This window comes from Rhodamnia argentea, chromosome 6, assembly GCF_020921035.1.
Source record: "Rhodamnia argentea isolate NSW1041297 chromosome 6, ASM2092103v1, whole genome shotgun sequence".
Lineage (NCBI taxonomy): Eukaryota > Viridiplantae > Streptophyta > Magnoliopsida > Myrtales > Myrtaceae > Rhodamnia > Rhodamnia argentea.
The window spans coordinates 21,282,963-21,299,356 of NC_063155.1; the positions used below are offsets into that span (position 1 = coordinate 21,282,963).

At 43.6% G+C, this 16,394-nt stretch overlaps 4 protein-coding genes across 8 annotated transcripts; 3 read left to right on the top strand and 1 right to left on the bottom strand.

Annotated features, from left to right (window-relative positions):
• Positions 1 to 530: 530 nt before the first annotated feature.
• LOC115734160 (protein NUCLEAR FUSION DEFECTIVE 4) lies at positions 531 to 2,514 on the top strand. Its single transcript, XM_030664774.2, has one exon. The coding sequence runs from the start codon at positions 634 to 636 to the stop codon at positions 2,416 to 2,418; it is 1,785 nt and encodes a 594-aa protein (XP_030520634.1). The 5' UTR covers positions 531 to 633; the 3' UTR covers positions 2,419 to 2,514.
• Positions 2,515 to 4,059: 1,545 nt separating this feature from the next.
• On the bottom strand, positions 4,060 to 6,290 carry LOC115734272 (ultraviolet-B receptor UVR8). Its single transcript, XM_030664977.2, has 4 exons — positions 5,908 to 6,290; positions 5,321 to 5,537; positions 4,865 to 5,183; positions 4,060 to 4,682 (listed from the first exon to the last, which is right to left on the bottom strand). The coding sequence occupies exons 1-4, from the start codon at positions 6,288 to 6,290 to the stop codon at positions 4,198 to 4,200; spliced, it is 1,404 nt and encodes a 467-aa protein (XP_030520837.2). The 3' UTR covers positions 4,060 to 4,197.
• LOC115734273 lies at positions 6,199 to 12,114 on the top strand. 3 transcript variants are annotated; one of them, XM_030664981.2, is made up of 14 exons: positions 6,199 to 6,598; positions 6,897 to 7,065; positions 7,186 to 7,248; positions 7,374 to 7,479; positions 7,634 to 7,738; positions 7,830 to 7,906; positions 8,010 to 8,124; positions 9,418 to 9,490; positions 9,720 to 9,911; positions 10,258 to 10,378; positions 11,016 to 11,237; positions 11,315 to 11,367; positions 11,669 to 11,674; positions 11,925 to 12,114. In XM_030664981.2, the coding sequence occupies exons 1-12, from the start codon at positions 6,513 to 6,515 to the stop codon at positions 11,360 to 11,362; spliced, it is 1,377 nt and encodes a 458-aa protein (XP_030520841.1). In that variant the 5' UTR covers positions 6,199 to 6,512; the 3' UTR covers positions 11,363 to 11,367; positions 11,669 to 11,674; positions 11,925 to 12,114. The 3 variants fall into 3 exon arrangements, with proteins under 3 accessions (XP_030520841.1, XP_030520839.1, XP_048137035.1); XM_030664979.2 differs by lacking the exons at positions 11,669 to 11,674; positions 11,925 to 12,114 and adding an exon at positions 11,691 to 11,779 and having other exon boundaries at positions 11,315 to 11,373; XM_048281078.1 differs by lacking the exons at positions 11,669 to 11,674; positions 11,925 to 12,114 and adding an exon at positions 11,439 to 11,634 and having other exon boundaries at positions 11,315 to 11,373.
• A 939-nt stretch (positions 12,115 to 13,053) lies between these two features.
• LOC115734274 (SHUGOSHIN 1) lies at positions 13,054 to 16,103 on the top strand. Of its 3 annotated transcripts, none has more exons than XM_030664984.2 (10): positions 13,054 to 13,425; positions 13,518 to 13,709; positions 13,829 to 13,866; positions 14,029 to 14,137; positions 14,221 to 14,244; positions 14,331 to 14,399; positions 15,035 to 15,073; positions 15,160 to 15,262; positions 15,348 to 15,408; positions 15,562 to 16,103. In XM_030664984.2, the coding sequence occupies exons 1-10, from the start codon at positions 13,150 to 13,152 to the stop codon at positions 15,875 to 15,877; spliced, it is 1,227 nt and encodes a 408-aa protein (XP_030520844.1). In that variant the 5' UTR covers positions 13,054 to 13,149; the 3' UTR covers positions 15,878 to 16,103. The 3 variants fall into 3 exon arrangements, with proteins under 3 accessions (XP_030520844.1, XP_030520845.1, XP_048137396.1); XM_030664985.2 differs by having other exon boundaries at positions 13,533 to 13,709; XM_048281439.1 differs by having other exon boundaries at positions 13,057 to 13,421; positions 13,529 to 13,709.
• Positions 16,104 to 16,394: the final 291 nt, after the last annotated feature.

Genomic DNA, 16,394 nt, shown 5'->3' on the forward strand with positions numbered 1-16,394 from the left:
GCACGAATGACTTGCTTATTTCGATGGCAGCATCATAGGCAACTTTTATTCGGAAAATTTTCTATTTTAATCCGATTTTGAAAAATCCTCAATTTAATGTTGGAGTTTTGTGGAATCGGGGGTCACTTCAAATTAGGTCGAAACGGGAAATCGCGAATAGAATCGCTCCTCAATCTTTGTCGCCGGAGTAAGCTCGTAAGTAGCGCGTTCGAGCTGGCCGACGGAGATTTGACTGGCCGGTGAGCGTGAGCACGTATTTGAAATTTCCACCCCCTGTTTATCCTTTGTTATACAAATACTTATGAAAAGACTTAACTGTCATGATATATATCCCTTTTTGTGATCTCTAAAATCACCCTAACATTTTTCTTACTCATATCATTTACAATAATGAATAAATATAAAATATTTTTACTATTTACGAAAATGTCTAGTGATACGAAAGAATTAGTAAATTGCAACGATTCGTATGGTGTCACGATGACGTAATGTCGCCGCATGGAATGATGGAAGGGTCATAAGCGGTACGTGAGCGAGTCCCGATTTCATTATATGACAGGCATGTGAAGTGCATTTCCCCCAAAATTAAAATCGTAATCTTCACTTCCATTTCGAAACCAAACCCCGTCGCCGATGGCCGAACCACCGGGACCGACCGGCTCCGAGACGCTCCGGTTCGCGAGCCACCTGCTCCGCGGGCGGTGGTTCACGGTGTTCGCCTCCTTCCTCGTCATGTTCGGCGCCGGCGCCACCTACCTCTTCGGCATCTACTCCAAGCAGATCAAGTCCACCCTCGGCTACGACCAGACCACCCTCAACCTCCTCGGCTTCTTCAAGGACCTCGGCGCCAACGTCGGCGTCCTCTCCGGCCTCATCGCCGAGGTCACCCCGACCTGGTTCGTCCTCCTCACCGGCTCCGCCATGAACTTCGCCGGCTACTTCCTCATCTGGCTCGCCGTCTCCGGCAAGATCCCCCGCCCCCGCGTCTGGCAAATGTGCCTCTACATCTGCGTTGGCGCCAACTCCCAGAACTTCGCCAACACCGGCGCCCTCGTCACCTGCGTCAAGAACTTCCCCGAGGGGCGTGGCATCATGCTGGGTCTCTTAAAAGGTTTCGTGGGTCTGAGCGGGGCGGTCATGACCCAGATGTATCTGGCCATTTACGGCAACGATTCCAAGTCCCTGATCCTGCTCATCGCTTGGCTTCCTGCCGCGATTTCGGTCTTGTTCGTGTACACGATTCGGACAATGGAGGGTGTTCCGAGGCAGAGGGACGAGCGGAGGGTGTTCTTCAAGTTCTTGTACCTCTCAATTGTTCTTGCTCTGTTCCTCATGGTCATGACGATTCTGCAGAAGCAGTTCGTCTTTCCTAGAGCTGCTTATGCAGGGAGTGCCACTGTGGTGTGTGCGCTTCTATTTGTTCCTCTCCTCATTATAATCAGTGAGGAGTTGGCCCTCTGGAAGAAGCGGAATAGCCTTCCAAATCCTGCTTTGAGAGTGAAAATCGTGAGTTCGGAGCCCTCAGAGTCGAAATTGGTTGAGCCGGCGGCGTCGGCGGCGGCGTACGTGCCGTGGTACTCCGATGTTTTCAAGCCGCCTCCCCGAGGAGAGGATTACACGATCTTGCAGGCGCTCCTCAGCGTCGACATGCTGATCCTGTTCCTCGCCACGCTCTGCGGGCTCGGGTCGAGCCTGACGGCGGTGGACAACCTGGGCCAGATCGGGGAGTCGCTCGGGTACCAGGCCCGGATCACGAGCTCCTTCGTCTCCCTCGTGAGCATCTGGAACTATTTCGGGCGGGTCTTCTCGGGGTTCGTCTCCGAGAGCCTCCTCGTCCGGTACAAGGTCCCGCGGCCCCTGATGATGACCCTCGTCCTCCTGTTGTCCTCCGTGGGCCACCTCCTCATCGCTTTCCCCTCCCCCGGGTCGCTCTACATCGCGTCCATAATCATCGGGTTCTCGTTCGGGGCGCAACTGCCGCTCCTCTTCGCCATCATCTCAGAGCTGTTCGGCCTCAAGTACTACTCCACATTGTTCAATTGCGGGCAGTTAGCCAGCCCGCTCGGGTCTTACATCCTGAATGTGAAGGTGACCGGGATGCTCTACGACCGGGAGGCGCTGAAGGAGCTCTCGAGGAAGGGGATGAGCCGGGACTCGGTGAAGGAGCTGACCTGCATCGGGAGGCACTGTTACCGGCTGTCCTTCATAATCCTGACGTTGGTGACTCTGTTCGGTGCTCTGGTTTCGCTGATACTGGTGGCGAGGACCAGGGAGTTCTACCGGGGCGACATATACGAGAAGTTCAGAGATGGGGTCGAGGAGTCCTCGGAGAGAGAATCGGATGTGTCGCCGGTGAAGAAGGACATGGACGTGGCCGGTGAGAAGCCGAGCTCTCGAAGAACAAACGCAAATGCTTGATAGGGATTTATCTGGGAAATTAACGGACTTGTTAGATTGTAACACTTCGGAAGGAGTTCATACAACTTAAAGCATGGATAATCAAAGGATTCGATTCAAGGCGCTTTCTTTTACGTTTGCTCCTTCTGCATGGCATTCGACCGAACCGTGCAGGCCAACTCGAGTTTGAATTTACGGACGCTCTGAAAGAGTGAAATCCTGATGAATTCTTGTGGAAGAAAACTAGTATAAGCTTGATATATATATTTGGTGTTGGTTTGATCAAGAGTTAAACTGTGAAATTTCTGGAGAAGCTAAGTTCCTTCACTGCCCTCACAAGACAACAGTCCCAAGTGCAACCTGAAGTGGACTTGATCTGTGTGGTGATACTGCAGTATAAAGCTCCGGAATCGAGCTTCACTGGCATGCTACTCAAGCTCGATTCGAATATTCAATATCTTACCAATTCGAATCGAAATTATAATAATAATAATAATGCGATTATTGACTTGACTTTGATGACTATTTCAAGTGGGCAAAGTCCCTAGTGATTAAACAAATCAAGATTTTACTATGACGCAATTTTAGAGAGACGCGAAAGCGAAAACCTATGGGATCACTTCTGCAATTGGATCGCATTAAGATTCCAGTCTTCAATCAAACGGAATGAAAGCAAGAAATTGATTAGCTATAGTAGCTGCAAACAAATCTCGTGACGGTGATCAAATAGCATTAGCTACGTCTCGTCTCTTGACGAGTGCCGCCAAGAAAGTGTGGCTGAGCCTTTTTCTCAGCGGCTTGATTTAAGGATCCTTTGCTGTCGCACTGAATCACGGGGTTTGGCTCGTTTGGTCTTATCGTCCGCTTCTCTCTCCCCACAAGTCCAACTTGTGTCCCCATCTTTATCTAAATCATCTTTTTGTCTGCTTGACACCGCAATCCAAGAAGGTCCTCTGTTTTACCTTCACGAGGACGGCCCACAGAAAACCATATAATAAGCCATTAAATAGACCTCCATCTCCACCCGATGCGGCTACGTCGACGCGATAAGAACCTAACAAGTCTTTTAAAATTGTCAATCTCTATCGACCGGTCCCCTTCAATTTCACGACAGTGGTGTTGAAATTGGTCGTGACCGGATCACCGATGGATGCGACTGGAATGTTATATGTCGAGTTGATTTTGCGATTAGCCTATAGCAGACGATCTGCAGTTATTTCTATGTTCACTCCCCTTGTCTTCCTGTGTCATGTGCACTCATGTGTGTGCCCGTTTCTAGCATAGGAAGAGCATAAAATCAGTCAGCTCCTCAAAAACTGATTTCGTTTCCATGATTCCGCAAACTGATGCGCTAAAAGCATAGAGACATTGATCTCCCTTCATTAGTTTTGCTTCCACCCTTTTCTTGTGTCCCCTTCATATTGGTCGGCACAACCATGGATTCGAACTTGAGTACCCACCAACCCATGACCACAAATTCGGAATTGAATTGGTAGATCACTGCCACGCCAAGCATAGATCAGACGTTCTTTGCTAACAAACGAATAGTCTCAAGAAATTTCTTTCAGCTCAGAATGGACTAGAGGACTTTCTGCAAGGAAGAGCATTCATGTGAAGGCAAAATGGAATCCGAAAGGGATACAATGTCTGCTAAGGTGTAACTTCCTGCGGGGCTTCAAATGCAACTTCCCGCTCTTATATAGGTAACAAGTAAGCTAGCCAATTCCACAGCGGAGACGCCGAGCAGTACAAGACAGAAACTACAAGCCAGGTTATTAAGCTACTCATTCAAACTATAGATCATTCAGCTACAAGGACTAGACTATGATCAAGACCTGACACAACCTGTAGAACTTCCAGACCTTCTAAAGAGTCTAAGAAAGTTGGCTCGGTCTCGTCGTTGGAGCTTCCCAATCCAAGTCTTCCGTTTCTGCCACAGCCCCATACCCATACCTCTCTCTTGGACGTGAGAGCAATAGAATGTACGCGCCCTCCTGAAACTGACACTGGACATTCCCCTGCTAATCCATCGACCGCCAGTGGAAGGTTCTCGGGCCCTGGCCTACCAAGCTGAGAGCTTTGATTCCATCCCCAGGATACAACTTTTTTCGAGGATTTAGGGGCATCGAATGATGCATCCTTGCAAATTGCTAAGGAATGGCCCAGACCTGATGCTATCGATATGGGACATGAAGTACTATCAACTGGCAAGATTCCTAAGTCTTGACTTGCTCTGCCCAGCTGACCATATACGTTGCTCCCACCGCTTAAAAGGGCACCCTTACCTGTTAGCCACCATCCAAGATCAACATTCATCTAAACTGAACGATGTGGATAAGAATTAAATGAAGCTAACTCTTGAGCCAGTTGCAGAGGCCACCCTCACTAAGTAATTTGTGGTTGACTGTCGGCTTATTCTTCACTCAATGTATTTAGGAAGAGAAAAATGAGTAAAACTTTTACTTACTGCAAAGAACTAAGGAATGGTCAAGCCCACATGCAATGTCCGAAACTTCAACACCGCTCAGTTCTTCTATTAAACAAGGTTCCCATAATATTGGCATATCTTTCTCCTTCTCCATGCCTTCTAAAACCCGCTTCTCTGCAACTTCTTTGACTGAACTCGAACCCTGTATTTCATTGGCTGACATACTTGCAGTAGATTCCAACGTAGATATCTCCACCATTCCTCCAATCTTTCCTAACCTACCATCAGCTGAATAGCCCCAGCCAAATAATTTGCCATCCTCTGTCCTCGCAAGCGCGTGTCCCCAACCAAATGAAACCTGCGAATAGAGAGCACCCGGAAAGTTTTTCATAACACTATCAATGACACATCTTCCCAAAGTATGAAAGTGACATGCTCAAATCTCTGGTATAGCCATGGGGACATATACTTTCCTACCTTAAGAACAAATCACACCTGAACTATCCTTTCTCCAGCAAGCGCATCTACTCTAGACGGTGTGACAGCTTCGGTGACATCTTTCCCAAGACCTAGCTGTCCGCGCTTAGACTTCCCCCAAACCCACAAAGAGCCGTCATCTCCAGTGGCCGCCGATACAACACCGGATGCAGATGAAGCCTTAACCATCACTTTTTCTAAGCCACGCACTCGCTTGGGCTCGTTCCACGGCTGCCTGACCATCGCATAAAGTCGATAAGGAACTTACTACACAGGCACAAACTACCAACCATATGCAACACCAAGCACCCATTGAAAGTTCAAGCTACTATTACAAAGACGCAACTTGAGACAAAAGGGCAAAGGCAAAGGTTGGGAGGCCATAGGTCCAGCAGATTCTTCAGCTTCATCACCTAGCTATCAAAACTTTTCAACTACTTACAAATCAAATGGCCATTCGTACGAAGCATGATATTCATAAGTGCAATATGCATAAATGGATCAAAGTCTGAAATTAAATCAGCCATCAAACAATTACGCATATTAAAGATGCAGAGAAGTTTAGAAAAGTTCCTAGCAAAGGCCAACAAATGAAAGAAAACGACCTTAAAGAAAGAGGATCGCGTCCAAGTTGGAATTCATGGTTGCGACCCCAAGCCCAGAGATGGCCCTGAGAAGTGACGGCAAGCGAGTGGTAGTGACCCGCGCACACGCTAATCACATCGGAGGGTAGATTGGGGACCTTGGTCGGCTCGTACGCGTCGTCGCCGCCGATGCCGACGCCGGTGAGCGACGACGGCAGGCCGAGAGCTCCGTGGCTTCCGTCGCCGAAGCTCATCACCGCCGTGCTCGTGCCGGTGCTCATGCCCCTCCATGTGCGACCGCTGTGAAGGCTGGAGAGCAGACAGATTCTTCGTCGCAACATCATTTTGCAATTACGTGGGACTTGATTGAATTCCTGAGAGACGGAGTCGACTTTTCCCATCATAGCCTCCTTAGCGAAGAATCTGTGGGCCCGGCCCATTTACTGTATCCTCAACCTATCTTCTCAAAGTGGCCTCGGCTCATGTAAAGAAAGAAATCCTCTGGTCTGCACGGACAAAAGTTTCAATTTTTGGCGCTTTCTCTAGAAATTGGCGGCGAACGAAGAAAAGGGCACAAAGAGCAGCAGTCTTGTTTTGAGTTCTTGGGGTGGTTTCCTTTTTCTCCCATGGAGTCCGAGTTTGGTTCTCGGCTTGACTTCGAGTTGGAAGACCTGCTCGTTTCCGCTCCTCCTCCTGCTCCTGCCAAGAAAAGGTCCTTTTCTTTCATCAGCGCTGAGTTTGTGTTTCGAATTCTTCTTATCCACTCGATTCAGCGACTAGTTTTTTCAGTTCGGGGCTCATTGGGTCAAGTTGTTGCGTCTGATGCACTTGCTGCGTAGCATGATTAAGGCATGCTATTAAGTACAGTTTAGCTTTCACGGATCAGATCATAGCGGTTCTTATGTCCTAATATTAACATCGCCTGGTGTTTCGTCTCAATCTTCCATGGCTGGCGAATGGGGGTATTGGTGTTCTAATAGAATTCTTAATCTTTAATGGGGATCAAGCAGTAAGAAGGTCATTGGCTTGGATGATCTGCTGAGCGACTTCTATAAAGAGAAAGGGAAGCGTGTCGAGGGAGCGACGAAACGGAAAAGGGTGCTAAAGCATGACTCCGACGAGGAAGATAACGCCAGAGAAGCAACTTTGTCCCATACCCTTGATCAGTATGAAAAACAGGTGGATGGATCTTGTCCCCCTCTTGTGCATCTTAGGATCATTTTCAACTTTTGGATTGTTTTAGTTGTTTGAATATGTATATGTCCGGATGTGTGACGGTTGTAATCTTCATTTGTGCAGATGAAGGAAATGGGTGGTGAAGATGAATTATCTCACTGGGGACTGCAAGTTTTTGGAGTTCAGGTTTCTCCTTTTTTGCATTATCTAATATCAATGTGCTTATGCACTTTTTATTCACAATATCAATATGGTTTTGATGCTAGCACATACTGGCGTAAGCAATAATGCTTGGTTCCTCTCTATTTCAGAAAAGTCCACCAGCTGTAGTTTTACCTGAGCTTGGCAGCTGTGCTAATTTCCAGGTTCTTGGTCATAGCAAATTTAAGTCATTGGTGGAAGTCAGTAAACAAGAAGGTACTCTTGTTGTTTTCCATTCCGCAGCTGCGTTCAGTGAATGGCATTTTTCTAGAATCTAGGTCAGCAGCGCTCACAAGTTGATACAACAAATTTGGATTCGAATAGTGAGGTGAGGGGAAAGATGTTTATGGTGGGTTTTATACTGGTGCAGAATCCGAGTTTTTGGAAGGACTTCTGGTCAATGGTTGGTTATCCAAGTTGATAACATTAAGTGGTCATCTTGAAATGGCTCTCGCCAAATGGACTTTCCAATTATGTGAGTTTATATCTTTACGTACTTTAAAATCCTGCAAATATCCGGTCTTGCATCTTGCTCTTTAATATATATGGATATCTTCCTCTGTCAGTGATGTTTGCATCAGAAGAGAGATTGAGAACTTCGGCGTGCGATCTCTGGTGCGACATACTCTCAGGAAAAAATGAGGTTGGCTTACTGCTTCTTCTGGACATCAAACAAATTTCTCGTGCTCAATGTTAAGATTTGTGCTTATTGATTGTTCTCCTTGTTCCTGGCCTTTTCTCATTAGGAAACTTCTGCACCCATCAAAATAGACTGGCTCCCTACATATTCTGAACTGGAAAGAGCCCTTAGCATATATGGATTTGTGTTCTTCTCCTCTGACGCTGGATCTGTTGACAGGGGTAAGCTCCCAAGTTTTGGTTCATTGCACAGTCAGACAAAATAGTCGGCATGTCTGCCCTTATTACCTTTGGATCTTTATGCAAGTAAATAAGTTCTCTTAATTTGGATACAAAGAGGTAACCTTTTCTTTTTATGGCATACAAAGGAAAGGCTCTTAAAAAAGTGCTATTTACGGGCAGTCAAAAAGTAGAAAAGTATAATTGATAAGGAGAAAAGAAAAGTGCTGCAAGTTTGCAGTATCTGAAGAGGAAGTGATTTTCATTTGGTTAATTAGTGATGTCTTACAAGACGAGAAATATTATATGTTGCAAACAAGGGTGAATAGGAACAACAGGAGTGCCATAACTTTCATATAGTGCTTACTTTAGTGCCTTAACCTTTCTTTTTTTGCTCATTAAGTGATACAAATTCAAAAAATCGATCAGTTAAGTGCCATTGGCGATTTGCCTCACTGGAAATACAACATGAACAAGTTTGTACTTTTATATAATTTTTTTATTGTTGGCTTTTGATTTTTGATTTTGATTCTTTTTTTTTTTGTTGGTGAGGGTCACCGGCGACCCTTGCCAGCTGCAAAGGCCTCGCACAGGGCAAGGCCATTGTGGGCCCACCAGCTGCAGGGAAGGTGGCCTCACCTAGATCTAGCGAGGCCACGATGGTCTTGGGCAAGGACTTTGTGACCCCGCCAGTTGCTGGCAAGCAACCCTTGCCCAAGCTGGTGAGGGCCTTTGCGCCCTCACCTACCGCCGCGAAGGCCCTTTGGCGAAGGTCCTTGCCCCGGGCCCTCACGGCCGGTGAGGGTTGTCGGTGATCCTCGCCAATACAGAAAAGAAGCGAAAAAAAGGAAAAGAAATAATAAAAAGCATCCACATCAAAATGGAAAATTAAATAAAAAATCCACATAGAATGATTTGCTAGATATAACACTCAAATGATCGATTTTAGAGGCATCTAAGTAAGCAAAAAAAAAGTTATGGCACTCAAGTGATTACCGTACCAAAGTTATGGCACTCCTATTCTTCTCCCGAAGTTAAAGGGTTGTGGATTGTTGTTGCTGGTGCTTATGTCAGAGGAAGATTGCTCGATGAGGATGTTGAGAGTTCAAATTTGTTTAGATATTAGCTTTTCTCTGCTGATGCAAAGTCATATTTCTCCTATTGACTGACTAATTTATCTTCTCTACTGGATGCCTTTACATGTATGTAATTGCAACTTTAATCATTAGTTTATTTATTAAATATGAATATATGATCTTTAATACTTAATAATTATTTGCAAGTATTTTTATCCAGATTCCAAGCATGCTGGTCCATCTTTGAATATTCGAGCTTGGATCAAATTTGTGGCTGCTTCTTGTCAAGTAAGGTCAGTTATTCTGGATTCTCATCTGAGTCAGTCATTTCTAGAAGCCATATGTTAGCGTCACAGGGCTCCTGTGACTGGTCTTTACATTCTTGAAAACAAGAAACTGGGAAATCCAGCAAATAGTTTTTAAGAGTTTTTCCCCCTTTTTTTGGGCCATCAAATAGATTTTAATAGTTGATCTTGATGATATTATTTTCTTATTTGAGCTTGCATTACATTTCTTTTTCAGGAGTAAATGGCCTATGTTTTCAACTTCAGAAGCTGAAGAATTAACTGAAGTGTTGATTTGTCTGTTTCTAGACCGCCGACTTGAAGGCCTTTCAATGCTTCTATATGAATGTTTGTTATCAGTAATCAGTTACTTTACCCATGAGGAATGGAGCACCAGCTGCAAGAAAGTAGCGAAATCTCTTGCTAGCAGGTTACTGTCCACTGCTCTACTATTCTTTCTAGGCCAAATAGTTAGATTTATTCTTTCAGTAAGGAAAAATGTGGAAGATCATATGTAACAGAATCTCATTTTGCGTCTTCCTCCTCTTAAGATGTCCGCTCTGGTTCAATCACGGCTTCATTCCTAGTTTGCTTTTTTTTAAGTCTCTCTGCTCTTATTGTTTAGACGTGAAGCCAATACCTTGCTTTGGCTTTATTGTTTCAATGAAAAACAATTTGGTGATTTATAATGGCTGTTGTAACTCTCTGACCTCTGTATTATGTTGTTTGCCTTCGTACACAGTTCTGACCTTTGTACACTTTACCTTTTTATGCAGGTTATCTATGGACCTGAACTGCTTGCGTGCTGTTGAGTGCATCTCGGGCATTGATGCTCGTAGCAAGTGCCTCAGAAGTGAAGTTGCCTATCGGATGCTTGCGAATTTCCTCGATCATAAGGCAGGCCGCCTTTCTTCTTTAATATCTGCACCCAACATGCTTCAATGAGTAAATAGCGACACAGCTCTTTAATTAGTCCTATATATTTGTCATTTTGACTGTATGTGCCTTAGAAGAAGCTCAAAGACAACCTTATTGCATTGGCTTTTCATTGTCATGCCCGCATGCAAATGTCGAGCACGATGAAAAATTGCAGATTGGTTGCAGATGCATTCTAGTCTGCTTTTGTTCCTAGTTTTCTTGTAAGGCAACATATACAGGTACTGAATATGTATATCATTAAATAAAGGTTGTTCAAGCTTGTCTAGTTGACAAAGCAGCAAAAGATAGTTTAGATGAAGAGCATGTTTTAGATGCTTTATCTGCACTGGTTTGGTAGGATAGACATGATATCATTAATGTCTTCCAAAATGCATGTTGGGTTTCATATTAAATGTCCATGCAGTGAGATATTTCTTCGTTCATTGTCATTTCAACCATATAATCTTTGGAAAAAACAGCCAAAACTCAGGAGGCAGCGGCGGATGGCACCATGGTGGCACCAAATTGTTTATAGAAAACATTACATTCACATTCTATCTCGTGTGCTTCTGGCCATTAGAATCTTCCCATTTACTATTCTCGTACTTTTTATCAGGTTGCAGATGAAGAAATCCTGAATTCGCTCATATCCATTAATGTGAAAGAAAAAGGTTGTGATCTTTTCAGAATGTACATTTATTTGGTTTTAGCAGAGAATTGGCTCTTGTTCAACTCAACTCTAGAAGATAAAGCAGTAATCAGGGAAATGTGGGGTCTTTATCTGCGGAACTGTTCCTGTCTAATTACCAGCACAGATTTGAGATCGTACGCGGCAAAGGTATGTTATGTGTTGCTAATGCCATTTTGGCCTGCTTTTAAAGATCTTGTCTCTAAAGATGCCTCCATGCTGTGCAGGTTCGAAACAGAGCCTTGTATCTTCTTCAAGGTTCTGTCACCAGGTGATATCTACGGAAGTATGTATTCTCTGTCCTTTTAAAAAAAATGAAAGGAATTAGCTTGAGGAGTAACTGCTTGATAGGTTTTCCTATTTATATCATCGATCAATTGTGACGCCTGGACAATGTAAATTAGCTCGGAAGTCTATAACCTGACGAGCTCCAAACATGTGATTGTGCATTTTACGAAGAAAGAGCAAAATTTCATTCTAATATTCTTGCTTGTTGGTGCTTACTGGATAGGCTTAGCACCATAAACTCCGTAATTGTCTCCTGGAATCCTTGAAGATGTACGGAAGCTGGTTCTCTGACATGTCGCCCTCTCGTTGTTTCAGGAATCTGCACCGATGTTCAGGGGAACTATAGCTCCGTGTTTAACTTCCGCGTTTAAGTATCTTTGGATTTGCTAGAGCGGGAGGGGCAAGCTAGCACTCGAAAGGCGGGTCTATTACTCTTGAGCCAGTGCAATTGCTGGGGAGTCGTGGGTCCGGTGAACCCATCAGTTAGCATGCCTGCTTATGCTTACGGTGCTCGGTTGGTCATCGTTTGGAGACCTGAGCAATCGGTTTTGAAAACTCGTTTGCAGGAAGAACTCTGTTGATTCTGTTTTGCCCCCTCTCTGTTTTGCCCCCTCTCTGTACATTGATGGCATAGTTTTGTAAGGTTTGACCCTGGAGGGGCATTCCTGTGATCCTCACTCGTACAAATCAGACTTGTTTGTTCAGCAAGATGCATCGATAGATTCGGTTGAGAGATGAACGGTTCAATTACTCATGCTTAGAATTCACATAGCGAACAGATATACGCCTGGATCGGGGTCCTGGAGAAAAGGCACAATCTGAGGTGTTTTTCGCGATTACTACATGTTTGACGAACTGGATACGATTTAGTCGTGATGGTGTGAAATGCTTTCTAGATTGTAGTAGCACACTTAAAATATGTACTTTCGTGAGAATCAAAACTAAAATGGACTGGACACATGAAGCCAAGATTGAATAGTGAAATGACAATTGCGATGAACACAAAAGTTCGTTTATTTTGCAAAAATTAGATAATTTGAAAAATATTTTCTTCAAAATGATTGTCTATATCTCTTATAAAAATAGGAAAAAAATTGTAGTCCGTGAAAATATTTAAATATAAGTTTTGGTCAACATGAAAATATTTTTGTTTGTTTAATTATGTCAAGCAATATAAGAAGTTATTATACTTTTTGAAAAATATTTTTCAATTCATTTTCGAGATAATGTCATAAATGGCTTCTGAATTTTGCCTCAATATGTAATGTGATATCTGCACTTTTGATTTGACCAATATGGTATCTAAATTTTAATCCAATGTGCAATTTGGTCCCCGAATATTGAATTTGACAAATATGATCCTTAAACTTTTGGAATATGTTCAATAGTCCATGGACTATTATATGAAGATGTTCAATGTAGTCCTTCCATTAATTCGAGTTCGGGGATGATATTAGACTATTCTTCTAATTCATGAATTGAGTTCCAAGACTACATTGAATAAATTGAAAATTCGGGGACCACATTGTACATTTGGATAAAGTTCAAGGATCACATTTGTCAAATTAAAAGTTCAAGGAATCACATTACACATTATGCTAAAATTTAGAGATCATTTGTGTTATTTTCCCGTTACTTTTCACTAAACAAATCATAGCAGGTTCTTCTTTCGTCTAGGTTCGGCCATTCGAATTCAGGTTCGGGAGTCCTCTTCAGCGTACACGCTCCAGAAAAATTGTTGCTTCGGAGAGCCGTTGGTATCCGAACCTACGGGATGCATTTGGTTTCGCCATTTCTCCCTTCTTTCGTCCATCTTCACTTCTTCTGTCTGCAATCCCACCGCCTTTTCGCTTGCTCGCATTTCTCTCGTCTGCTAAAGAAGAATCCTAGGGTTTCGGCTTCGCCTCTCGTCTTCATCAAAATTACACGAGAAGGGATTGCGTCCTCTTCTGATTCTGAACGCTTTCGCGCGCGATTCGGCTTTCAGCTCTTCTTGACCGGTTCATATCTCGCTCGGGCAGTAGCAAGCCCCTGGATTCCACTCGGAGAGGTACTTCTGCTCTCGTATTCCTTCTTTTTTTTGAGGGGCGTGGTTCCGGAGCTCGCTTCGCTGGGCTTGAAGATCGGTCATTCGAGTCCTAGGGTTTCGTGGCAGTGTGGCGGACGAAAATGAAAGGCGAAAGGACGGTGAAGAGAGCCTCGTTCGGTCTCGCGCCGAGGAAGGCTTTGTCTGACATCACCAACTCGCCGCTGCGAGCCAAAGCGCCCTGCAACGACGGGAAGCAGCTCCAGCTCTCGCCGGCTACCAGAGATTATGTGAATCAGCTTCTCGAGGTACATTGCAATCTTTGATGGCCATGTCTCTGCTGCCTGCTCTTGCTTTTCTGTGAGACATGCCACACATTTTTGCCTATGGAGTAATTGGAGTTTTCTTCGTGTACAAATTGAATCAGGAGAAGATGGCATTGATCAAAGTTATCGAAGAGAGGAAGTATCCTTCCATTTGTTATTTGTGATCATAGTCTATTTTGCTGCTCCTGCTATTGCTAAAAAAAATCGCGGTGTTTATTAATTGCTGAGGTGTGAGTGAATGGAGTTGATTTCCGTAGTTAACCGAAGATGCTTGGGGGTTTTCTTAATTGCTATTGCTTAGTAAAATGATCGAACTGAGTGGGGCCGAGTTGCAGAAACTTCGAATCAGTTATCAGAAGATCCAGCTGCAGAATTGGAATCTTGCTCAAACCAACAGTCAAATGTTAGCTGTGCGGTTTCAACTCTATAAGTTACTTTTGTGGTTTTACGTTCACGAAATGCATAGATGACCATGTTTCTTTTGATCTTACAGGAGCTCCAATCTGGAAGGGAAAAGGTAAACTATGCTCTTCGTCGGTGAATTTTCACGGTTCTTCTTCATTTAGATATCGCGATTTTAAGTTATTGGATTGCATATTTCAGCTAAGAATACTCCAACACGAGCTTGTATGCAAGGATACTGTGATCAAAGCAAAGAATTTGGAACTACAGGTACCCTCTTTTACTGCGACCCAATGGTAAAAATTTAGAATAATTAAACTTGTAGATACTGGCATCAAGTATAATCCCAACTTGGCTCTCGGCTGACTAAAGGTAAACAAATAAGTGTTGGATGTCCGAAGGGATTTGCAGAAGGAGCAAGAAGGCCACATCTTTCCTTTGGTTTTATAGGTAATAGAAATTGTTACTAAAGGGCACCAAAGGGGTGCAAACCCGTATAGAAAAAGAGGATAGCACCAATGAGCTCATTTACAAGATAAATCACGAGGGCCACATCTTTTTTAACTATCGGCTCTCTAGTCTGCTTATGTGTATTTGTTTAGAGATTGGTTATGCTGCCGATCCTTAGTGTATGTTCCTTCTTGGTGGATTTTGTTGCTGTATGGTTGCAAATCCTAATGTTCTATCATGCTTCAGGCTATTAATTCTTTGCTAAAAGTTAATTCTGCGACGTTCTTTCTTTCTGAATATTCTTCTTCAGACTAGTAGACTAGGTGAGAGACTTGATGTGGTTTGAATTTCTTGGTAAAATCAACTAAGAAGCATTTCAATGATCCATCCTGTCAAATGATTTTTGTTGAAGTTTTCTTTGGAGTGTGTCCCCATGTCCTCTTTCGGTTGTGCAGGGGAAAGAACAAGTAAATTGTCAGAAGAAAGGTGAAAAGGTGTGCAAATTTAACCGCATTCCTTATCTAGCTTCTACACTGTTTGTTATGGTTCAATGCAAATTGACATGTCGATGTCTTGGTAGATTAAGGAAGAAGAAGAAAAGGAAGCAACCGAATCCTTGCCAAAACCAGATGATCGAGCAAAACCTTGTAATCGTGACAGAAAGCGCGGCCAGAAAAGCCGATGTAATTCCTCATTCGAAAGCTCTTTGACTCTTTTTTGCTGCTTATTTTAGTGATGACCACAACTCATTTTGAAAAATTATTACAGCCATGGTGCCTTTCAGTACCAGCAAACAAGATGGCAAGAAGGAGAAGGTTGAAAACAAAAGGTTGGTTTTGAATCCACAGGTCGACGGCATGGAATAGATATTCAATCAGTCTGTTGACATCATAATGAATTATGCCTGGAAGAAAGTTATGTTTGTTGATGCATTTGGGACTGCAATCAAAATCTTACCTGCATATTTCTGTTTCCTTTTCAGGCGCTGTACCAGGCGGCATTCAGCAAGATTCGAATCGCAAGAGCCAGAACCTCCAGAAAACTTGTTTGAGATTGAAACTGCTCAGTTTCCCATTAGCAAGCCCTTCGACAATAACGAAGATACGGAAGCTGCTCCAACCTTATTCCTGTCCTCCTCCAGCAATAGTGGGGGAGTTAGGGAAGATGATTGTGCCTCAGGAGTCGAAGAAAAACCATCTAGAAAATCTTCAATCGGTCGACCATCACGCAGAGCAGCCGAGAAGGTCCAATCATACAAAGAAATCCCGCTCAACATAAAAATGCGAAGATCAGGGTAAACAGGTACTCGTTTTGTATGATATTAACTTGTGAGATTCTTAGATCCTGCGGTCATATTTTTATTGCTAACAAGGGGTTCCATCCTCGTGGAAGCTGACGACGGTCAGGGTCACAAAATCTCTTATGTACTGTGAGTCTACGAATCGTTAGGAGCTTTGTTTAACAAGGAGTTCCATCCTCATTGCTGATCTACTGTTTCGTATAACATGATTTCTGAATTCATTGCGATCGCATTGTCGATTTCGACTTTACAAATGGCTGTCCAATTTTCAATTCTGGCATAATTCTGGGCTTAGGATTTCTATTGATGAGAGATTTTGCCTATTAAGAAACAATCTCCTAGGCTCGCTTCGGAAACAAGCAAAAAAAAAAAAAAAAAAGCAAACAAACAAACAAACAAACAAAGCGACATCTCGGCAAACCTGAGAACTTTGTTTGCTGCGAAAGGCGGAAACCATGTGTCGTTCTTATTTTTTCATGCTGATTTGATCTGCCATGTGACTGGAGTTTGCTTAG